This window comes from Mytilus californianus, unplaced genomic scaffold (assembly GCF_021869535.1).
Source record: "Mytilus californianus isolate M0D057914Y unplaced genomic scaffold, xbMytCali1.0.p SCAF_3, whole genome shotgun sequence".
Lineage (NCBI taxonomy): Eukaryota > Metazoa > Mollusca > Bivalvia > Mytilida > Mytilidae > Mytilus > Mytilus californianus.
This window is the reverse complement of record NW_026262679.1, coordinates 106803477-106828703: the sequence shown is the minus strand read 5'-3', so window position 1 is coordinate 106828703 and position 25227 is coordinate 106803477. Positions and strand designations below refer to the sequence as shown.

General features: G+C 32.5%; 2 protein-coding genes across 3 annotated transcripts; both read left to right on the top strand.

The window, feature by feature from the left end:
- Positions 1–1380: 1380 nt before the first annotated feature.
- On the top strand, positions 1381–13240 carry LOC127735693 (tetraspanin-33-like). 2 transcript variants are annotated; one of them, XM_052245956.1, is made up of 7 exons: positions 1381–1543; positions 2954–3142; positions 3791–3985; positions 6696–6830; positions 7643–7690; positions 11148–11282; positions 12156–13240. In XM_052245956.1, the coding sequence occupies exons 1-7, from the start codon at positions 1466–1468 to the stop codon at positions 12348–12350; spliced, it is 975 nt and encodes a 324-aa protein (XP_052101916.1). In that variant the 5' UTR covers positions 1381–1465; the 3' UTR covers positions 12351–13240. The 2 variants fall into 2 exon arrangements, with proteins under 2 accessions (XP_052101916.1, XP_052101917.1); XM_052245957.1 differs by having other exon boundaries at positions 11148–11250; positions 12156–12340.
- Positions 13241–15928: 2688 nt separating this feature from the next.
- LOC127733708 (cyanophycinase-like) lies at positions 15929–21570 on the top strand. The gene is made up of 6 exons (XM_052243021.1): positions 15929–16090; positions 17229–17464; positions 18302–18429; positions 19047–19179; positions 20548–20689; positions 21115–21570. Exons 1-6 carry the CDS (start codon positions 15929–15931, stop codon positions 21568–21570), a joined length of 1257 nt encoding a protein of 418 aa, XP_052098981.1.
- The last annotated feature ends 3657 nt before the right edge of the window (positions 21571–25227 follow it).

The window sequence follows — 25227 nt, the reverse complement described above, 5'->3', positions numbered from 1 at the left end:
TACCTCCCGTTAAGGGTTTAGTATCATATCATCATAAAATATATATTATAGGAAATAAACTCATCATAGATATCAGGATTAAAATTTTGTATGCCAGACACGCGTTTCGTCTACAAAATACTCATCAGTGACGATTGAATCAAAATAGTTAAAAAGGCCAAATAAACTACGAAGTTAAAGAGCATTCAGGACCCAAAATTCCGAAAGAAAAGATTATACCAGTTTCCATTCATCAAATTCCCTAGCGGTTTTACTCCTTTTCACAGGTCGGAATGTGTAACTTAAAGCGTGAATACTTCATTGTCGGGTCTCTTTTCTTTGTCTGCATTATTATAGTATGGCAAGTACGGTGTAAAGCAAACGTTAATCAAGAAATCAATCGTATAAGGTAAAGTTTAAGGACTATTTCAGAGGCAGTAAAAGAAGAATGATTTTACATTAGCATCATCTACCAACAATATTTAATATCTATATTAATAGTTGGTTAAGGGTTAACTTAACTAAAGAGTAAATATCGTACAACCCCGCTTTAATTGGAGTTCATATTGCCTATGCTCAATAAAAAAAATAAGGAGATGTGGTATGGCTGTCAATGAGACGACTATCCACCAGAGATCAAATGAAGTATATTTTAGCAATAATCGGCAACCGTATGGCCCAAACAATGAGAAAAACCCTTACCATAAAGTCAAGTTCGTTTGTTAACATCCCAAGATTGCAACTTCCTGAGGTAAAGTAAACCAGTTTGGTTAAGATAAGATCTTTCACTTTGCTGCGTTAGATTTGTATGTCGCTCGTGTAAAACACAATTGCAAAGTTAACCTTCGTCAATTCCATACAAAAAACCTTTTATCTTAGTCGTTTGTAAGTGTACTGTCAACGGTTGTATCGGTTTCTATCCCAAGGACCGTTCCCTACATATAGAATATTAGAGTATTTTACAGCAACTCTTATATATGTGCTTCGGAAAGCTAATAAAATCTTGCTGAACTTTCGACATGATACTCCTAGCTAAAACGTCAGAGAAAAGTAACATCCGGCCTCCTCAACGAAGAAGGAAGGACGAATCGAGATTGATGATATCGTAATACATGTTGTAATAACACACAAATCATGATTTTGATTGTATATTTTACATATTGTGTTTTTTAATCGATCTGGTTAAAAATATTCACCGACCCAAATACGTTAAAGCAAAACGCGCAAGGCTTGTTATCAATTTCCAAAAGTGTAAAATTTACAGTTCTAACAACCAATTGCCTCATGTTGTTCACAGTCTATATCGTTATCGATCAATTTATGTAAGGTTATATTTACATTCACTGTTATCTTGAAATTCGACAGTAAATCACAAAAATATCAGGACTTCCGGGATGACGTGAGACACTTTGTTTTTGTTTAATTCGGATCAGGATAACCGCCTATAAATTTCATTCTACAAGAAAACTAATTTGGAGATGATGAGATGGCACGCAGGCGGGAAAAATCGGAAATTAATCCAATCGTTAAATACTTATTGTTCTCTCTAAATTTCGTTTTCTGGGTAAGAGTAATTTATCAACTATTTGTATTATTAGTATTATAGGTTCAATAGTACCAGGTTACACAGTTATGTAAATGATCATACTGTCGAGACAAAATATATATATATATATATATCTAAAGCAAGCCTAAAATTGTTGTTCTTACAGAGACTAATAGTCGGTATTGGGTAGTGTTTTTGATATAATACCCTCAAAATGAAAGCAAGTTGAGCATAAGGCGTTAATGCAGAAATATGAAACCAATAATACATCATGATAAAAACATTTGTCAGAGTGAAATTTCATTTGCCAGTCATCTCGTTTTACTACATTTATTGAGCCCTCTTGAGCGGTCTAAGACCTGCCTCCAATTTATTAATGAGTCTCATAAAAAAACAATTAGTCAAATGTCTAGGACATACAATCAGGCTAAAATATGAAACAGGTCTTCAATCTTGCCAAATTTAATAAAGTGGAGAAATAACGAAGAGTTGAACTTTGTCATGTCGGGTCCTTTTAAAGCAGACTATGCGCGTCATTTGGACTCTGTTGGATATTTGTCTCCTTGGCTGTCAATCCTACCACATCTCCTTATTCTATGTCTAAATCTGTCCCATTAGAGACACCAGTCTACGCTAGAGTCAACAGTTAATTTAGAAGTGTCTTCAACATTTCTATGTTGACATGAATCATTGAATGGTCAAACTTATAAGTTAACTGTTTACAAAACTTTTAATTTTTCAAATAGTAATGATGTTCTTCCCAGGAATGGATTACTTTAGCTGTATTTTGCAAAACCTTTCCGTAAATTCGGACTGCTTGATCCTCTATGCTCTTCAACTTCGGACTTTATTTTGGGCTATTTAACTTCTTTGATTCGAGCGTCACTGACGAGTCTTTTGTAGACGAAACGCGTGTCTGGCGTACACAATTTTAAGCCTGGTATTTGTGATGAATTACTTGATCTGTTGTTTGATGTGCATTAACAAGAAATATGTTATTTTTGTCTCGATGTTTTCTCGTACATCTCACTCAATCATAATCATTAGAGGAAGGTAATGCTAATAAATTAAACAAAGGTGAACAAAAACTAGATATTTGTAAAAACAATTAGTAATTAAGAGCAACATGTACATGTATTGTAAAATGATGACTATAACGTTCAATAAAGGGCAATCGAATTTAATAAAGAAAATTATATACTAGTACACAGAATAGGATGCTTGATTAATTGGCAAGATAAAATAAAAATCGTCTGTTGCGTCATGATCCTCGCTTTAAAATTAATCCAACAACGCATAGTTAGGACAATGGACAGCCAAAAATTATCTTATTGGGGATGTTAAAAAAAATGACTCGATTTTCATTTTTATACAAGAGATCTGTATTTCCTTCTTCTCAATTGTATATTTATATTTTGATTTTTTTAGATTCTTGGTCTCGCCTTTACAATTCTTGGAACGTACATTCTTATTCTGAAACATAAAGTTGTGAAAGATACGTTTGATTTCTTCTTGGATCCGTCCACTATTATGTGTACTGCGGGAGCAGTCATTGTATTTGTAGCATTCTTTGGTTGTATGGGTGCTTTGAGAGAGAATACATGTTTTTTACAGTTTGTAAGTAACTTAATTATGTATACAAGAAGAAAACACACCAGTTTTATAACAAAAACTGCAATAAAACTTTGACATTAACATCAGTTTAAATAGTTTGAAACCACGATGAAAATAGTAAGTTAATAATTTGAAAATATACTCGTTAAGTGTGAACAGTATAAAAATCATCCAAAAAAGATTCCATTCAAATCAAAATGAAAACCAATACTTTAAAACTGTTTACGTTTGCACCGGTAAAATATGTTTGAATGGTTTGAAACCATGTCAAATAGATTACAGATGAAATTGTTATCTTCTTAAAGTTTGAATAAAAAGAGATTCGAAGCATACGTCCATGCCGAGACAACAAGCTAACGACACAAATTACCAAATTATATCCCAAAATGACTACATAGTGTCTTCAACCATTGGTGGGTGTCTACGAAAATAACATTAAGATATGAGACAATATACAATATGACTAAAAGACATTGACATTTTTAAATCAAGACCATTTCGAAAAGGTAGACCAAAAAATCAATGTAGTCATAAATACAAAACATAAGAACAGTGTATTGAAAATAACCATAAAGCGATTATTTATTGTGTGCAATTCAAACTATCAGGTACTGAACTTCAAATTTATTTATTTTTTATTGTTTATTTCAGTTTAACTATTTGGTAACATTCATGTTCGTTGGAGAAATTGTCTTTGTGATATTTGTGTTTGTATTTTATTTTGTACCGGATGCTCGAGAACAACTTGGTTTATTTCCTGAAAAGTCTATGCATGAGGCAATTATAAAATATGGTGTAGTAGACGATGATGATATGGTCAACTTCATAGATAATATACAGCAAACGGTTAGTTCTTCTCTGCTTTCTTGATAGTAGACATTGATAAATGTAAGCAGTGTTTACACTTTGCCCCTGAAATTGGTCAAGTTAGACGGATTCTCATTCGAATGAGCTTTGAACTGACAGTCGACTAAAGTAAGTTGTGACTGAAGTATGTTTGTTAATTTTTAATTTAGACTTTCCATACAACAAAGTAAGTTTAAGCCTTTTGCCCGGCCTTAGAGTGTATAATGTCAATTTGTTGTCTGTCCATCTACTAATTTGTCTGCCCATCTATCGATCTGTATGTCCATCTATTAATTTGTCTGCCCATCTATCGATTTGTCTGTCCATCTATTAATTTGTATGCCAATCTATCGATTTGTCTGTCCATCTATTAATTTGTCTGTCCATCTTTTAATTTGTCTGTCCATCTATCAATTTGTCTGTACATCTATTAATTTGTCTGTCCATCTATTCTTTTGACTATCTCGTAATCAGGTTAAAGTTTTGATTTAAGCTAGTTTACCATGAATTTTTGGTCACCTCAACTTGAAAATTGTTACACGTTATGATGTAAACGTTTTTGAATATATGCAAAACTAGGATTTCAACTTATAATTCACAGTTCACATTACATGGAAATGTGATAGTGTAAGCAAGGCATGGTGTTATATGGAAACATAGTCTTTTTTTTTTGTGTTAATTTTGAAAGGAACTAGAGGTTCTAAAGAGCCTGTGTCAACCTTGGTCTATGTTCATATTCAACAAAGGACACTCTCCAACATTGAAGACATGAATAGAATTCATGAGAAAAATCTCTGTTTTGTTGATCTTGTATTGCTGATCATTTAGCTGTTTAGTTTCTCTCTATCTTCTTTAGTTTTTGCTCAAAACACAAAAGGGGGTTAAAACAATCCTTATTTAAGAGGCTGGGCAATCACTCCTATAAAGAGTGACAGCCTACTACCTTTATCAGCAAAATGTGACTTGTTAGTAGATCGGACGATTTCCTCTTTATTGTCTTAATTGTAGCTATTGTTTTGCTGATCATTTTTGCCTGTTTAAGTTTCTATCTATCTATTATAATTTTTAAGAAATAGGGCAAAAACGCAAAATATTGTAAAAATCATCATCAAAGGGCAATTACTCTCATAAAGAGTAGGCTGACGATTTTGACAAAGAAACTTATTTGTAGAACTTATCTTGCTGATCATTTTTGCAATTTAATGTTTCTATGTATCTATTATAGTTTTCAAGATAATAGGCAAAAATGAAAAAAGGTAAAATATAGGGCAATAATTCCTATAAGAAGTCGTCTGACAATTTTGACGTAAATAGACAGTTGGTAGAGCTCAAATGTTCTATTTTTAGCCATGTCGGCCATGTTGGTTGGCAGGCGGGGTCATCGGACACATCTTTTAAACAAGATATCCTAATGATAATTGTGGCCAAGTTTGGTTAAATTTGTCTCAGTAGTTTTAGAGGAGAAGATTTTTGTAAAAGATAACAGAAATTGACGAAAAAATGTGAAAAATTTAATTTAAAGGGCAATAACGCCTTATGGGGTCAATTGACAATTTTGGTCATGTTTGACTTATTTGTAGATCTTACTTTGCTGAACATGCTGTTTACAGTTTATCTCTATCTATAATAATATTCAAGATAACCAAAAACTGCAAAACTTCCTAAAATTACCAATTCAGGGGCAGCAACCCAACTACGGGTTGTCTAATTTGTCTGAAAATTTCAGGGCAGATAAATCTAAACCTGATGAACATTTTTAATCCATGTCAGATTTGCTCTAAATGCTTTAGTTTCAGAGATATAAGCCAAAATCTGCATTTTACCCCTATGTTCTATTTTTAACCATGTCAGCCATGTTGGTTGGTAAGCGGGGTCATCGAACACATTTTTTAAACTAGATACCCTTATGATGATTGTGGCCAAGTTTGGTTAAATTTGTCTCAGTAGTTTCAGAGGAGAAGATTTTTGTAAAAGATTACAAAAATTTACAAAAAATTGTTAAAAATTGACTACAAAGGGCAATAACTCCTTAAGGGGCCAATTGACCACTTGGTCATGTTGACATATTTGTAGATCTTACTTTGCTGTACATTATTGCTGTTAACAGTTTATCTCTATCTATAATGATATTCAAGATAATAACCAAAAACTGCAAAATTTTCTTAAAATTACCAATTCAGGGGCATCAACCTAACAACAGGTTGTCTGATTTGTCTGAAAATTTCAGGGCAGATAGATATTGACATGATAAACAATTTTAACCCATTTCAGATTTCCTCTAAATGCTTTGGTTTCAGAGATACAAGCCAAAATCTACATTTTACCCCTATGTTTTATTTTTAGCCATGGCGGCCATCTTGGTTGGTGGGCAGGGTCATCGGACACATTTTTAAAACTAGATACCACAATGATGATTTTGGCCAAGTTTGGTTAAATTTGGCCCAGTAGTTTCAGAGCAGAAGATTTTTGTAAAAGTTAACGGACGACGGACGCCAGGTGATGAGAAAAGCTCACTTGGCCCTTTTGGGCCAGGTGAGCAAAAAATGCTGAAAATGTGTAGTTCTCTAGTAAAGAAATGCTAAACATTATTACCATGAATTCATGTACATGTATTCTCAAACTGTAATTTAAAATAATGCCTTCTTGCTCAACGTGTAGTGGCAATAATGAATTATTATATCATAAATACCTTTTGAACTTTTACTTGTAGTTGAAATGTTGTGGACTTGGAGACAAGGAAGACGGATTCCTTGACTGGAACGACAACATGTATTACAATTGTACCACTACCAGTAAATCTCCAGAAAGATGTTCCGTTCCAGCATCGTGTTGTAAGATCAAAGCGGTATGTACAGTTATAAATAGTATAAAGTGACTGATTTACAAACGCGACCATTGCAAACAGAAAAAAACGAGAATATGTCAAATTTCTTCGAGTACGTTAAAAATCTCGAAAATAAATAGCCTCGACGTCGACAAGAGAGGGATATAAGTGAACATAACTTGGTTAACAATATTGATACATGTATAAGATATTTCTCGGTTAGACAATATTGTAGGAACTATTAAAATTCGGACATCAAAATGAAATGTTAAAGCGACTGTATAAGATAGTTAAGTTTTTAGAAATATGTATGATTGCATATCGAACACTTACTATTATAATAGATTATCAGATATTTATTTCGGTAGCATTTTGTATTTCAATTCTGAAAAAATCATATTGTTGGTTGATAAGAGAGATCCATCAGACATATTTCATCGTGATTCCAAAATATGTATAAACTTTGTTCAAAAACCATCAGTATACGGCAACGTCTAAGTTAATTAAATGACTCTCTGTTGCATTTGTCATATTACAATGTTTGCAAATCAATCAACTCTTGAAAAAAATATTTAAACAGTCACTGTGTAATTTCATCTTGGTTGCCTAATTTGCCAAAAAGAGTGTTACATCGTGCTTTTTTCTGAAGTTATTTGTGATGTTTCAGTATTTTTAGAAAAAAGATAGGTAATTTGATGAGTATAAAATCATTAACAAAAATCCCACCAAAACGACTAGCTGTATAATGTTTAAGGCTACTATTGGTAACAATTAAAAATAATATGCCTAACTTAATATGTAATTGAAATTAAAAATTTTGTAATTTTATTTAGGGTGATATTAGGAATATATTGTGTGGAAAAAATGTCATGGATCCAAAGGTAAGTCTAATATATTTTTTCTTCGTAGCTGAAATGTTAAAAAATTGTAAAGTTAAAGGTCATCTGATTGACATAGCTTGAAACGTTGAATAATTGTTAAGTTAAAGGTTATCTGATTGACATAGTCTGAAACTTTAAATAATTGTAAGGTTAAAGGTTATCTGATTGACATAGTCTGAAACGTTGAATAATTGTACCAAGTGTATCTGATGGATATAGTCAGAAACGTTGAATAATTGTACCAAGTGTATCTGATGGATATAGTCAGAAACGTTGAATAATTGTACCAAGTGTATCTGATTGACATAGTCTGAAACGTTGAATAATTGTACCAAGTGTATCTGATTGACATAGTCTGAAACGTTGAATAATTGTACCAAGTGTATCTGATTTGATATAGTCTGAAACGTTGAATAATTGTACCAAGTGTATCTGATTGATATAGTCTGAAACGTTGAATAATTGTTCCGAGTGTATCTGATTGACATAGTCTGAAACGTTAGATAATTGTACCAAGTGTATCTGATTTGATATAGTCTGAAACGTTGAATAATTGTACCAAGTGTATCTGATTGATATAGTCTGAAACGTTGAATAATTGTACCAAGTGTATCTGATTGACATAGTCTGAAACGTTAGATAATTGTACCAAGTGTATCTGATTGACATAGTCAGAAACGTTGAATAATTGTTAAGTTAAAGGTTATCTGATTGACATAGTCTAAAACGTTAAATAATTGTTAAGTTAAAGGTTATCTGATTGACATAGTCTTAAACGTTAAATAATTGTTAAGTTAAAGGTTATCTGATTGACATAGTCTGAAACGTTAAATAATTGTTAAGTTAAAGGTTATCTAATTGACATAGTCTGAAACGTTGAATAATTGTACCAAGTGTATCTGATTGACATAGTATGAAACGTTGAATAATTGTACCAAGTGTATCTGATTGACATAGTCTGAAACATTGAAAAATTGTACCAAGTGAATCTGATTTGATATAGTCTGAAACGTTGAATAATTGTTAAGTTAAAGGTTATCTGATTGAAATAGTCTTAAACGTTGAACAATTGTAAAGTTAAAGGTTATCTAGTTAACATAGTCCGAAACGTTGAATAATTGTACCAAGTGTATCTGAATGACATAGTAAAAAAACGTTGAATAACTGTACCAAAATGTATCTGATTGACATAGTATGAAACGTTGAATAATTGTACCAAGTGTATCTGATTGACATAGTCAGAAACGTTGAATAATTGTACCAAGTGTATCTGATTGACATAGTCTGAAACGTTGAATAATTGTACCAAGTGTATCTGATGGACATAGTCAGAAACGTTGAATAATTGTACCAAGTGTATATGATGGACATAGTCTGAAACGTTGAATAATTGTACCAAGTGTATATGATGGACATAGTCTGAAACGTTGAATAATTGTACCAAGTGTATCTGATTGACATTGTCTAAAACGTTGAATATTTGTACCAAGTGTATTTGATTGACATAGTCTGAAACGTTAAATAATTGTACCAAGTGTATCTGATTGACATAGTCTGAAACGTTGAATAATTGTACCAAGTGTATCTGATGGACATAGTCAGAAACGTTGAATAATTGTACCAAGTGTATCTGAATGACATAGTAAAAAAACGTTGAATAACTGTACCAAAATGTATCTGATTGACATAGTATGAAACGTTGAATAATTGTACCAAGTGTATCTGATTGACATAGTCAGAAACGTTGAATAATTGTACCAAGTGTATCTGATTGACATAGTCTGAAACGTTGAATAATTGTACCAAGTGTATCTGATGGACATAGTCAGAAACGTTGAATAATTGTACCAAGTGTATATGATGGACATAGTCTGAAACGTTGAATAATTGTACCAAGTGTATATGATGGACATAGTCTGAAACGTTGAATAATTGTACCAAGTGTATCTGATTGACATTGTCTAAAACGTTGAATATTTGTACCAAGTGTATTTGATTGACATAGTCTGAAACGTTGAATAATTGTACCAAGTGTATCTGATGGACATAGTCTGAAACGTTAAATAATTGTACCAAGTGTATCTGATGGACAAAGTCTGAAACGTTGAATAATTGCAGCAAGTGTATCTGATTTGATATGGTCTGAAACGTTGAATTATTGTACCAAGTGTATCTGATTTGCTATAGTCTGAAACGTTGAATAATTGTACCAAGTCTATCTGAAGGACATAGTCGGAAACGTTGAATAATTGTACCGTGTATCTGATTGACATAGTCTGAAACGTTAGATAATTGTACCAAGTGTATATGATTTGATATAGTCTGATACGTTGAATAATTGTACCAAGTGTATCTGATTTGATATGGTCTGAAACGTTGAATAATTGTACAGTGTATCTGATGGACATAGTCTGAAACGTTGAATAATTGTACCAAGTGTATCTGATTGACATAGTCTGAAACGTTAAATAAGTGTACCAAGTGTATCTGATTTGATATAGTCTGAAACGTTGAATAATTGTTCCGAGTGTATCTGATTTGATATAGTCTGAAACGTTGATTGTACCAAGTGTATCTGATTTGATATTGTCTGAAACGTTGAATAATTGTACCAAGTGTATCTGATTTGATATTGTCTGAAACGTTGAATAATTGTACCAAGTGTATCTGATTTGATATAGTCTGAAACGTTGAATAATTGTACCAAGTGTATCTGATTTGATATAGTCTGAAACGTTGAATAATTGTTCCGAGTGTATCTGATTTGATATAGTCTGAAACGTTGATTGTACCAAGTGTATCTGATTTGATATTGTCTGAAACGTTGAATAATTGTACCAAGTGTATCTGATTTGATATAGTCTGAAACGTTGAATATTTGTACCAAGTGAATCTGATTGGCATAGTCTGAAACGTTGAATAATTGTACCAAGTGTATCTGATTGACATAGTCGGAAACGTTGAATAATTGTACCAAGGTTATCTGATTGACATAGTCTGAAACGTTGAATAATTGTACCAGGGTTTCTGATTGACATAGTATAAAACGTTGAATAATTGTACCAAATGTATCTGATTGACATAGTCAACTTGCAACTTTTGTCCAACCTATAACAAGTTGCAGAATATACCAAGAATCAAAAGAAAGACAAAACCATGGTAAAAAGAGACGGAAAAATTTTCAACAACATTACACATAACCCTACAGAAAAAGCTAAAGATTGAAACAAACTTAAGATTCAGCAACATGAAACCTAGGTCATCATGAAGGGCCAGCAGCTCCTGCTCTGTTAGTGACAATTGGCGTGGTGTAATAGGTTCCGGAGTTTTCAACAAACGCTTCAAAAGCAAAAATTAATATGTTAAAAGTTAAAAATAATGCGTATAATCATATATATTTCTTATTCATATATACGCTTTTGAACAATATAATCAAATTATTTAAATATTATTTCAGCCAGATGGTTCTGTTTCCCCTGGAGCAAATGTGGATAAGATTTACACAGTTGGTTGTCTGAAGGCTCTTGGCAACTGGATTAATTCTAATGCTTTAGTAGCAGGTGGTGTTTTGTTAGGAATTCTGGTACCTCAGGTTAGGAATAGCAAAGGATGAATGCACGTGATATAAACCAACTTCGTTAAAAATAAAATATTCTTCAAAAGCAATAGCGAAGGGAGTGCAAATAAAAGCACTTGAAAACAATCATTAATATGGTCGGTCGGTCGAATGAATTTCATAATCTCTTATTTCCTTGATAATCAAACTGTTATCATACTTTGATTTACTGTATCAGTGTTTGACAAAATATACAAACACAATTTAGCAATTTCAATGACGGATCCAGGTTTTTTAATAAAGTAGCTTACTTTTTTCAAGAAATGTTACGAGTCAAGATTCAATATATTTATATAAAGAGATAAAATGAAAGTAATGAGAAAAACACCTGAAACAGGATTTGTATCCGCTTTCTTTTAATTGACATAAAAGAGTTCCTTCTTCATCAGCCTCCCATCCCTTATTGTGTTGTCTTTTTATATTTACTTTCAATAGATTATAATACATGTTGACATCAAATCGCGTAGGGTATCACTTTTATTTGGGAATTCATATATAAAATTAAGTGATCCCTCTAACGCGAAATCATTACCAATATTTTTCTAAGGAATATATAGAAATGGTTAACTCTTATGACTGTTTCAACAAAACGAACGGTGCCAAATGACAGCTTTTAGATTTAACTAAAACAAAAGTTTTTTTTTTTTTTTGTTTTTTTTTTTTTTTAATTAATCTTTTTTGACATTAACTCTGAAAAAAAACTTTTCTTAAAAGTATTTTACATGTCCATGTAAAACCTTTGACAACATTCTTGATAACACAAGTGTCATTGATTAAGTTCTCAAAATTATATAACAGATGACGTGGGTATAATTGTGTAACAAATGTTATAAAATATTTCTTTAACAGATGTTCATCATGTGTGTTTCGCGAACATTGCGGTACCAAATAAAGGCACAGAAGGCAAAATGGGATCGTCCAGAAAACAGACCTAATAAATTTCAGGGTGATGGACCATACTATATAAATGTTCCAAAAGACAGAAATCAAAGAGCGGGAAGATATCATGGAGTGAACAATCCAACTTTTGAACATCATGCTTAAGTTTTTTGCAATATTTGATCTTTTTTCTTCTTTTATCCCTAAAAAGATATAATCCTATCTCAAACAAATAAGGTTTGTACATGTATATGGATTAGATATACTTGTAATACAACAGTGTTCCCCTTCTACATCTCCTTCCCTTTACCCGGTAAACGTAAGTTATAGGTTAACAGGAATTATCCTGACTTCTGTCCATTAACAATCTTTTCAAATCTAGTTAGATGGATTTACCGTATTTTTTAATGAAAATTTACAAAGATGGTAGTAAACAAGGTGCTTATAGACGGCCGTATGGTGACATATAGTTGCTAACTTCTACGTCATTTGATCTAGGGTAAAAAAGTTGTCTCAATAGCAATCATACCACATCGCCTTATCTTATATGCGCAAAGGCATGAGTTGGCGATATAAAAAGATTTTAGATGCAAAAAAGGGATGTTGTATGATTGCCAATTAGACAACTTTCCACCGAAGACCAAATGGCAAGGGTGTGAACAACTACAGGTACCCGTACGACCTTCAAAGATGAGCAAAAGTGTTTACTCTTCTTTGTCTACATGTTGTTTCAACAAAGGTGATCATGATGCCCTGTGGTTTTGTGTTTAATTATACTAAGCTGCACTTAAAGAATGACTGTAAGAAGAATTTGTCAGTCTTATATGCAATTTCAAAATTTGAGCGAACTAGAGTCAGTTTTATATATTTAAGATCTTTGCATGCATTCTATCAAGTCAAGCACTGCACTGTTAGATGCATAATTGAGGTTTACTGTCTTTGTTTCTAGTTTTTTGTTACTGGAAACAGTAACTCGGTTATTTATGTGTTACTTATATTAATTTATGTGTTTATAGATTCTGAAAAAATATTGTGTCAATAAAATTGTATTTGCATTTTAATTGTTGTTATTAAAGAGTGATATTTTATGAGATCTTATAATTGTGGAATGGAAATAACACTTAATATTGATTGTGTGCATCCGTAGCGTGTTTCTGTATTTAACTTCTAACTAAACATTCAAAAGCCAATGGTGTATAAGACCAAAAGGGAACTGAATTTCAGTAGTTACAGATTTGCCAGAATTCACAATGTATAAACCATATATTGTTTTGAATAAACGGACACATTTTTTGCCGACGAACAGGAGAAAATTGAATCAAGAAAGCTTAGAGTGGTGGCTTTTTTATTTCGATGGTGCCAAATCTTCACACATAATTATATCGAAAAACTGCGGTTTTACTGCTGTAGTTTTCAAAATTTCTCCAACATGAATTCAACATATCAAATTTTATGAAAAGATATCATATTGTCGTAAATAAATAAAGCTATTCTAATCAATACATTTGAAGCTGAACATAATTCAATTAATATTCGTTGAGACCATTGTAAATTCCTAAGAGATTCTCTCATATCCTACTTTTCAATAGAGTTCACAAGAAAAGGAACTGTTCATGTCGGCCTACGGTCATGCATTTCAGATTGATTAAAGATTGTTTTCCTTACATTATTTCACAGAACAAACATGTTTTGAGCCACAATTACGTCCTCTTTTGCTCGATTGTGACATCAACGGATCCGACATACCACCGGATATTTACTTGCCATGCAACACGACTGGTGTCACTAGTGGATCAGAAACTGTTTACTCTTTTACAGCACGTTAGTTACCCTAGTTTTTTCCATGTTACTCGATTTTTCGTTTTCTGTATTGATTTTAATTTTTATTGGTGTTTATAAAAATAAGAAGATGTGGTATGAGTGCCAATGAGACAACTCTCCATCCAAGTCACAATCTGTTTGTCTTTTCCTTTTTTTACCAGAGTTGTTGTAACCTTTTTTTTATACACCCTTTATATCTGTAAGCCTCAAATCTATGTCCAGCCTCAAATCTATGTCTTTTCCGCAAATCTATGTCCTTTTTAATATTGCGTCATAGACGTTCCAAATTTATGTCCTTTATTGTCTCAAATCTATGTCTTTTATTGTCTCAAATCTATGTTCTATATTGTCTCAAATCTATGTCCTTTTTAATATTGCGTCATAGACGTTCCAAATTTATGTCCTTTATTGTCTCAAATCTATGTCTTTTATTGTCTCAAATCTATGTTCTATATTGTCTCAAATCTATGTCCTTTATTAACTCAAATCTATGGCTATTTTTGTCACAAATCTATGTCCTTTATCGAAATGTGGTGACGTAAGACATAGCAAGACGTAATCAAGTAAAACAATATGTGTAGTTTCATTCTTGAAGGCACATTAATAAAGTAACATGTATGCTCGTTTGGCCAATAATGTGTACACAGAACTATGTTGTGGTTGTTGAATGTTGATGTCATGGTACACAATGGATTTTAAAAAATACATAGATTCGAATCCGAAATAGTTTCACCAGAAAAAAACTTTTTTAATAAGATAGTGGCACAAAATGTCGTTGTTAAACCGGCAATAAATTATACCCTAAACATTTTTATGTGGTACCTATACATTGAGACATTGAACAAATAGTTGTATGTGTTTACAGATTACGATACAGAATAGGTTCAATTCATTGTTGAAGGCCATACATGTATCTTTAGTTGCTTGTATACAGATGTGGTTTTGTCTCAGGTTGTTTATTATAGGAATGACTGTAATATTTTTTCTGTCTATGAAGAAATAACATAAAAAATGTGGTGCACACTGAATAATTTTAAAGTGTGCACCACATTTTTTATGTTATTTCGAATAGACAGAAAAAATATTACAGTCATTTCTTATAATTTAATTGTTTTAAACCGTAGTAAACCATGAAAAAACGTTGATGACGTCACGGTCACATGACAAAATTATGTCTATGAGCTGATAAACAAAACAACGTCAGCCAATCAGAAGACGCGTTACATCCAAAATTAAATTATTAACTTATATTTCGTATTTGTTACCAAGACATAATGAGTAAAGGGAAGTAACGATAATTACTACAGAACAATTAAACACGGGATCAAGAAAAGCAAACAATTTGAAAATGTTGTAGTTTTACAATAACATGTAGATCATACAATAATTACACACGCATGTAAAATTTTGAAGCACACACATGGAGAACACATCCCAACTTAACCTTGAATTATGGGAAATGACTTAATAAAACAAAAATCCTTTAAGGCCGTACTTATTAGACTGGCATAAATTTGCGCATGGCAAAACAAACTGGAAAAAAAATTAAGAAAAGAACACAGATTTGAGGCCGTATCTTTTAAACGAACATAGATTTGCGAATGACGTCACGATTGAAAACGAATTTGAAAATAGGACACAGATTTGAGGCCGTATCTTTTTTAACGGACATAAATTAGCGATTGACGTCACGATGGGGCACAGATTTGAGAAACGGACACAGATTTGAGAAACGGACACAGATTTGAGGCCGTACACAGATCTGAGGTTTACATATCTTCTTCCCGTTTGAAGAGGCAATGATTGTATCGGAAAATCCCATTTCAAATCTATTCTAAAGTTCCATCACATAGGTTATCACTGTAATCTAGGTCATTTTACGTTTGGTGTATATCTTATCATAGATATCAACTTATAAAAATATGGCGGCTTTGTGCTTATTGCTTTCGTTGCCAGTTGCGCAGGCTTTCTTGGTAAACGATAAATTACCTCAATATAATTCTTATGGTAAAAGCTTGGTTTTGGTTGGCGGCCATCTGGATGAAAACAACACAGAAATCTATAGCAGCATCGTTAAACTTGCTGTAAGTTCTTTAAATGTTTTTGTGATAGAACTTGTCTGGATAATGACATTTGGCGATTTTACACTTTGAGAGTACAGAAGACACCTCAGTGAATGAACAAAATCCAGAGACAAAACACAAGATCGTTGTAATATTTGACCTCTAAAAATGTCTTTTGTCTTTTGTTTGTTTGTTTTCAGTGTTGTCGGGTTGCTGTCTGATTGACGTATACCGCCCACAGATATTTCATAAAACAGATAAAACACAAAATATAAATAAACTATGAGAATTAAACAATATTTCACAACAACAGAATATGTGGTTCCAAAACTTTTTTTTTTCATCAAAGAAGTCTATTGGTTTATTACTCAATAAGTCTCTGTTTCATGGACGTATACCCAACATCTCCGTTTATTTATAATTGATATGTATCTGCTCAATTCATTTTTTGTGAGTATAAGCTCTAATTATAATTACAAAAATAAATGAACATTAAAATATTCCATATATATATATATATAATGACAGCAATACGTGAACATTAGATTTACTCCATATTAAACAAGCCATCCATTGGCTAGAGCCAATAATTTCATTTTTATATGTTTGTATAAAAATAAGAAGAAGATGTGGTATGATTGACTACTCTCCACAAGAGACCAAAAGACCAAGCAGAAATACATCTAACAAAAACTCACAGAAATTAACAACTATAGGTCACCGTTCGACCTTCAACAATGAGTAAAACCCATACCGCATAGTCAGCTATAAAAGGTCCCGAAATGAATTCAAACAAGAAAACTAACGGCCTGACTAGTACAAAATAATGAACGAAAAACAAATATGATATACAACAACAAACGACAACCACTGAGTCACAGGCTCCTGACTTGGGACAGGCACATACAGAATGTGACGGGGTTAAATTAATTTCAAGGCGAGCCAACCCTTCCCCTAACCTGGGACAGTGGTGTAACAGTACAACATAAGAACAAACTATAAAAGTCAGTTGAAAAGGGCTTTACTCATCAGATCGATCCAAAGCAGAAATTCATCTAACAAAAACACAGAGTTGACGTGACGGGGTACTACATACTATTGTCCACGTATGTAAAACTATATAAATCAGCTTTTGATTTTGCACCTTTTAACATTTTAGGGAGGAGTAACGCGTGCCAAGATTGGGATCGTCACTGCGGCCTCTGCTGATCCCGCGGACAGCTGTTATTATTATTCCGACTTATTTCTGCATCGTTATAAGGCCCTTTCTGTCTATTGTATACCAATAGACGTCAATCATATTTCCAAAAATTCGAATCAGAGTATTGTGGGCAAAATAAAACAACAAACAGGATTCTTCTTTGGAGGTGGAGACCAACAGAGAATTATTGATACGTAAGACGGATATTTTTACTCTTTACAAATGTTTTTCTCCTGGTAAAAGAGATTTCAATTACTAAGTAATAGTTTTGATTTGTATAATACAATACGTTTACGGTACCAATTTAAGTGCATATAACAAGTGTTTGATATCATAGGTACATGGGGACAGAACATTTTTTTAGCCCTATTATATCTATATAATATATCAGTGACCGCTGTGGATAGTAAACTTGGAATTGATAGTAAATAGCAAATACTAGTTATTTCTAGCATATTTATGTTCATATGATACCAAACAAACAAAAAACGCGAAAATAATTGAAATTGATAGAAAACAAAAAATAACGGATTTTGGAAAAAAAGGCGGAGGGCTAAAATAAATTGTCCTGTCCCCAAGTACCTATGTTTGATACAATAACCTCCGTAGGGCCAGATTACTGAAAAAAATACACAAACCTTGTGGGAGGATCAAACAGATAAAAAACAGTCTTTTGTCAAATTAGCATGCAATTGTCATGCACCGTGTATCATTTAAATCATGCTATTATTCCCACAATTTACAATTTAGGCATTGACTACTTAACAAATTGTATTCTCGGAGACTGACAATTTACCAGAATCGGCATTAGTCGGTAATCGATTCTGCTGTATGATTTGAAAAAGAGGGGCGAAAGCTATACCTAAGCAAAAAATCAAACTCATAAGTCGAAATGGAACTTACAATGCCATGGCAAAAACGGGGTGATCACAGGTGCTCCGGAAGGGTAAGCAGATCCTTGGTAACGGAACATTTTTTTACTTTTTGTAAAAAATGATCTATGCTTTATTTGCCGAATCGCATCATTATAGGTTTTTTCTAAGTGGTCACGTAGAATCTCCAGCAATGACAGCGATCAAGGAGCAATTTGATGCTGGCGCCGTTATAGCTGGCACAAGTGCAGGTACTGCTTGCCAACCGTCAGCTATTATGATCAGAGGTCAGTTTGAAATTATTTACATCATTTCTTCCATATAGGTCTTCGATAAAGGTCGATCATGTTTTGTGCTAAAGCGTAATGAGAGACGATATAAGTCCATCAATACAATGACGTATGTGTTAGTTATACGTCCTTGATCAAGACAAGTCGTAACTAAATAGAGAGCTGGACAAGTGTACAAATTACTGTATGTTTTAAAATGATCCCCGAGTCTCATTCACTCAAGAGGATGACCAAACAATAAAAAAACAAGTGTTTAAAACAGCCAGTGACCACCAGTGACGATATTCATACCTAGGAAAGGCACATAAACATACGGTGGGTACTATCTAACTATTTTCACCAGCAAAAATTAATCATGTGAACTACGTACTACCATCGTGTGTATATGTAATCTGTATTCGGTACCCGGACAACAAAATAAGTTCCATGATGCATTGTTCCTTTAAAGTTTTCGTAATTTCTGAAAGTGTTCAAGTCCCATATCAGACGACAAAAAGTGATACAAACCTAAGTTTTCGTGTTCTGTCTTAACAGTAAATAAGTTCTGATTCTCTCCATCTCTCACTGATTAGCTAAATCAGTTCTCGTTTAAGCCTATATCTTTTATATTAAAGGTGGGATGAGTTGGGATGGTTTGCGATATGGGGCTTTTCAATCTGAAAGCAAAGATCATCCTGATAATTTGATATACAACAAAGATGGCGGAACTGGTATGTTGGATGGTTTTATCTTTGACACACATTTCAGGTTTGTTCTAACTATTGTTGGCATAACATTTTATATTTTCGATATGCAATGTATCTAGAGGAACATTTCTAGACAGTACCAATCCTCATTCGGGTTAAAGAAAATGAAGTTTCTGATAAGCATTAGTGTATTTTGTTGAAAAAAATATGTAACACGGTTGATCGAGTAGTGAATCAAAGATGCAATTTCCTATTCTTCCCCATGGCGACAAAACGATTGTTGTAGCTTGAAAAAGACAGCAATCCAACAAAAAAACTTTATCTAAATGCACATCGAGAGAACAAAGCTAGAAAATAACTTTATAGAAATACACATTACGTACTTACATAAATCATGTTCTGAATAAATAAACTTTGGATATCATGGAACTATATTTATCAATTATGGACTTTTGACGAGGTCAATACGTTATATATGGACATGTTCGGACTTGTCCTCGGTCAATTTAATCCGAACAGGTCCATATCTAACGTATTGACCTCGTCAAAAGTCCATAATTGTTAAATACCCTCCGAATCACGTGATCGTTATAACCAATGAAAAAAGAAGAACGCTACACCTTATGTAATTATACGTAAACAATGCATTACTCTTGAAAATTATATCTACAATCACTATAGGAAAGACCTTACTGTATTATTTCTTCTGGTTATTATTCTTTTTTCTGCCAAACTTTAACGACATTTCCCATAAAAAGTACGCGACATGTTGAAATGATATTAGGTATCAAGTATCGGTTGACCAAAAGCTAGCTTGTGGTTATAGCACCACGTCGTAACATTTCCTTTATCAATAGCGGTGTTCTCCCCTAACACCGAAAACTATGTTATCATTCAAACACAGTAACCATAGTAGGTAGAAAAAAAACTGAAGATTGGAATTTGTTCAGGACCAAACCCTGGTTCTTCGTTACATTTGGATCAACAAGATTCAACGACTCATTGGTAAGGTTATGCCCTTTGAAAATTAACCGATGTCAGTTGGCCACTTAAACTCAGAAACCGTAAGTCGTAGCCTAGGATCTTCACCAATGATCATCAATTCATGTGGCCTTAAAAATACCACAAGGTCAAATTGTTACGTTGACCTTGACCTTTGACCTTAAACCTTGTTGGGTCTTTTGTAATGATATCATGGACTAATGACCTTGACAAAGGTCATAAGGTAAAAAATCAAGGTCATTTCCCAAATTGCAAATTATATGTGTTTTTTACCATATTTTGAGGGTTTTATGTGTGTTTTGGAGCTTTTCAATGCATTCTACGCCTATTTAAGCATATATATTACATTACGAAAAGGAAAGACCTCTCAATTGTTCACCAACAATTGACATTTTAATGTTTCCTTTTTTTATTCCTTAAATTTTAGTCAGCGTGGACGAGAAGGTCGTCTCATCAGGTTGTTGTCAGACACCCGTAGTTTAAAGCATGGTGTAGCCTGGGGTATTGGTGTGGATGAAAATACTGCACTCGTAATAATGCATGCTGGAACTATTCAAGCTAAAGGAGAGGTAAAGAAGTTACATTTATTAGTATGGATATCGATTCTATATAGCATTTTTAGATAACATGAAAACATTTTACAAAACTATGAATAAAAAAGTGTCATCTTAAACATTTCAACAATGAACATTGGAAGCATGCAATATTGTGTGAAGCGCATATAATGACTAATCTCGCAATCCCTTTTACGTTTTATTGTGTTGTTAAGGTTTCTCTCTTATTAACGTTTACCCAATATATCTAGGTTTGCTTTAAATTTTAACATTAAGCCTTTATAAAAAATTATTCTAATGATTTAAATGATAACGTCTGACAATAAAAATATACACACACATATATATATATATATCAAAACGAAATTAATGAATTATTTTATCGATTGTGATTGGTATTTTGAAAATCGTTACCTATGTTTGTCTTACTATCTACTCAGATTATAGGGGAGAATGGTGTATTTGTTGCAGACGTTTCTAGATCCCATATAGACACCAGCACCAAATATTTCAACATTGACAATGTAATGGTACATTTTCTCACTCACGGAGATAAAATGTTCCTTCAAAATAAAACCATCAAGTTTTCCCCGACCAAGACCCGAATGAAGGGTCATGAAAATTACGATCATGCGTTAACAACACATAATATATTTGGCGGGAACAGACGTCACCCGACACAGAAGTCTGAATTTACAAGAGTCGCTACCAGTATCTTCGATTCTCGATTGGAAACAAGTAGTTATGGTGATACTTATGAAAATAATCCAAGATTCAGTGTTACAATGTCACGAGCAGTGGCTGGAGCGGAGGGATTTGTCGAAAGAAAACATAGTTTTCACACAGACATTACGTCTTACACCAATCTTTATGTAGAATTAAACTCTGTGACATAGCGTTAGTCTGTTTAATAAACACTGCAGAGCTCTGTTTTTTTTTATTTGTGTGCGTTAAAGGAGAAGGTCCATTTGTTATGTATACTGTAGTATTTGCGTTATATTATGAGGTAGGGTGTCGATAATATATTTTTTTCATCTTGGTTTAGAAATGCTTGGTATTACTATTATAGATTTTATTCGTACTAAAAAGTGTTTATGATCATTAACTCTCACGTTCTGAAATAAGCAGAGAAATTGTCACTAAGAAATCTTTTAAAAACATCTATATATAAAATTGATGTATAAATGTTTATCAGTCCTACACATTGCTTTTAAAGACAGTAATTTGGTTTCATGTAAATACATTGCTGGAAATCTGAAACCAAAATGAGCTAATTTGTATTTAACGCATAGTTCCAATTTACACGAAATCTTGCCAATGGTTTTTCGAATGTTGTCTCTATCATATTTCGAGATTAGTGTTCAAAATATGCCCATATCCATCAAAATTGCAGTGTTTGCCATCTGTAAGCATTTTTGTTAGTTCACCTGGCCCAAAGGGTCAATCAAATCAGCCTTTTTCATTTGTCGTCCGTCAAGTTTTACAAAAATCTTCCCCTCTGAAACTACTGGGCCAACTTTAACCAAACATGGTGACAATCATCATTAGGGTATCTAGTTTAAAAAAAATAGTTCGATGAACCCGCCTGCCAACCAACATGGCTGACATCGCTAATAATAAATCATTGGGGTATAGTGCAAGTTTTGTATATTATCTTGAAAACCGCTATAGATAGAGAAAAACTGACAAAGGAAAAAAATCCGTAGAGCTACATATTGTCAATTTATATCAAAACTGCCCTTGAATGACGAATTTTACCATTTTATTTTTCATTGTTGTCTATTACCTTCAAAGCTATGATAGATTCAAAAAACTTAAATTATGCAAAAATGATCAGCAACACAAGATCTACAAATAAGTCAAAGTGTCGAATTCGTCAGTTGACTTCTGATTTGAGTTATTGCCCTTTTATGAAGATTTAATCATTTTTGGCATGTTTGCCTATTATCTTGAAAACTATAATAAATAGATAAAAACTTTAAAAGCAAACATAATCAGCAAGATAAGATCTACAAATATGTTAATATTGCTGAAATCGATAGATGACTCCTTGTATGATTGTTTTGAATATTATTATAAAAAAGCAAAAATATCAACAAGATCTGCAAATAGGTCAGCATACTAGTAGATGAAATTGACATTTGTCTTCTTATAGGAGTTATTGCCCTTAAATGACGATTTGTTTTACCCTTTTTGTGTTTTAAGCAAAAACTATGGAAGATAAAGATAAATTAAATAGAAAAAATGATCAGCAATACAAAATCAACAAACGAGAGATTTCAGTCATTTCTAATCTACAATGTTGGAGAGTGTTCATTGTTGAAGATGAACACAGACCTAAATGAGCGACACAGGCTCTTAAGAGTCTCTACGGTTTGCAACTTATTTCATATATATGTCAGATCATCAAATAAAATATTTGGTTGATTCTTCTCTCTCTTATCTATTTGTTGTGTTTTTCTCTCAAATTGTTGTGAACAAGCTTCTTCTTCTTTGAAAGTTTAGGAAGCGTCTTTCCTGGTGTTTTGAACCTTTGACCTACTAATCACGTGTCGCTTGTTTTTTTAGTTGTGAGCTGGTTTTGGTCATTGGTATGTTTGCTAAGTAAAACTTTACAGATTATTGAGACATTTTGAACAAGCAGTGAATGAAATCTAAATTAGGTGGTAACATATATGCAGTCCGAATAAGTAACTAATAATAATTATAATGTATATTTAAAGGCAATATATGCAAATACATAATAAGATATAGAAACTTAGCTAAATACAACCTTAAGATATAGTAATGGTTGTGACTTTAGGTACAACTTATGCCTTAACCCAAGGATGACCCATGAAAGCAAAAAACTTATTTCCAACCGGGTCCTTCTGGGAATATTATATGTTGGTATAATAGTCCCAGGGTCCTTATAGTGTGCATAATAAAAAAAAAATATTCTCATTCAATTTTATAGCAATAAAAAGTATTTATGAATCTCAGCTTAAAACAGTCGTATAAAAAAAAACCAATCGAATAAAATATAAAAGCTGCATCTGACATTGACCTGAGATTACTCATTAGGTTTATCTTTACTTTCAAACTGAAACTTTATTTTTGAATTCACATGATACCTTTTACATGATCTGGCAAAACATTCCAGGTTTTTAATACCACTGAAAAAGAAAGAAGATTCTATACCTTTTACATTTGGAACCTAAAAATTATAAGCAGTTGCTCTAGTATTCCTATTGGTGGAAGTTCTTGAAAACCCATGAGTTTAAGAAAGTAATTTATTAAACAAAATTAACCAACGGTTTATTATGTTGTCGTTTATTAAAAAGCTATCTTAGTTTGCTACGTGGGTGCAACAATTCTTACATTTTCTGTGTATTCAAAAATTTTATTAATAAATTAATTTCTTTGATTATTTAATTGGGATTGCACAATATTATAATATGTAAAATTATGACAACTCAAAAACTATCCACGCCGAAAACATCAAAGAACTTTTTGATTGATCAAAGCTCATCTTTGATCAGAGTGTTAAAGACATTGTTAATTAATAATGAAACCATTAAAACAACTCAAAAGGTGTTAAATAATTTCTCAGAGTGGCTTCTAGGAGGAGGTGCATAACGGTATCTTGTAAAAACAAATTGAAAGTAATTGACCAATAGCAAATTGTTTTATTCAGAAAAAGTGAAAAATATTTAATAAATCTGCATTTTTTCAAAATTTGAACATATTAGTTGGAAGCCATTCGGACTGAAAGCAATTGTTACTCAAAAACGTTTCTGTTACAAACAAATTTCTCAGATCATATAGGTAAGTTGTCTTTTTTATTTTTCTTTCTTACACTAATGCAGACTGTTGTGAAATAGCTATTCTTAAAAAATAACTAAAATAAAATATATTGAAATTTATTTACATACCTAAGTTGTTGATGACTGTTAGTTTGGGAGTGATACATATGCTTTTATAGCGAAAGTAAATAATGTCTTATAAATAATGTATCAGCAATTTATTAAACCTGTTAACATTTTACTGACAGCCCTTATAACAATGATAATGGTGTAATAACTCAAAATTTGTTTGCTGATTATTTAAAAAAATGGGAATTTTGATACAATCAAGGACTTATATTTGTTAGTTATACGTCCTAGATACAATGTATTACACTTTTTTAATTCAAGTTTTATATGGATAATATCATTTTGGAATAAAAACCACATATGGAAGCTCGACTACATACCAAATTTGATCTCGGAGGATGCGTGTTTAAAATGTCTACAATTTAATTCGGTTTCGTTTAAACTTATAACTCCATCGAAAACTCAAAAACATCTTATGGTAAGTATATTTGTATAGGCTTTCTTGAAATACATATTGGTTGTAATTTATTCTATTTGTTGTTTTTTTTTCAGATATGGAACTACCATACATGCCATTTTATTACCCGACATTTCCAGTCCAAGAACAAAGGTATGTGCATTAAAATACTTGGTACTGATCTAACAAACATCAACAAATACAAATTAAAATGTATGAACAAATCAAAAAGACCGTTCTGT

What these genes read in the sequence shown, in the direction of transcription:
- LOC127735693 (XM_052245956.1), top strand. Translation starts at nt 1,466, where the DNA reads ATGGCACGCAGGCGGGAAAAATCGGAAATTAATCCAATCGTTAAATAC. An exon ending in CTCTAAATTTCGTTTTCTGG is followed by an intron (nt 1,544 to 2,953) that starts GTAAGAGTAATT and finishes TGATTTTTTTAG; the next exon opens with ATTCTTGGTCTCGCCTTTAC. An exon ending in ATACATGTTTTTTACAGTTT is followed by an intron (nt 3,143 to 3,790) that starts GTAAGTAACTTA and finishes TGTTTATTTCAG; the next exon opens with TTTAACTATTTGGTAACATT.
- LOC127733708 (XM_052243021.1), top strand. Translation starts at nt 15,929, where the DNA reads ATGGCGGCTTTGTGCTTATTGCTTTCGTTGCCAGTTGCGCAGGCTTTC. An exon ending in GCAGCATCGTTAAACTTGCT is followed by an intron (nt 16,091 to 17,228) that starts GTAAGTTCTTTA and finishes TTAACATTTTAG; the next exon opens with GGAGGAGTAACGCGTGCCAA. An exon ending in ATCTTTGACACACATTTCAG is followed by an intron (nt 19,180 to 20,547) that starts GTTTGTTCTAAC and finishes CTTAAATTTTAG; the next exon opens with TCAGCGTGGACGAGAAGGTC.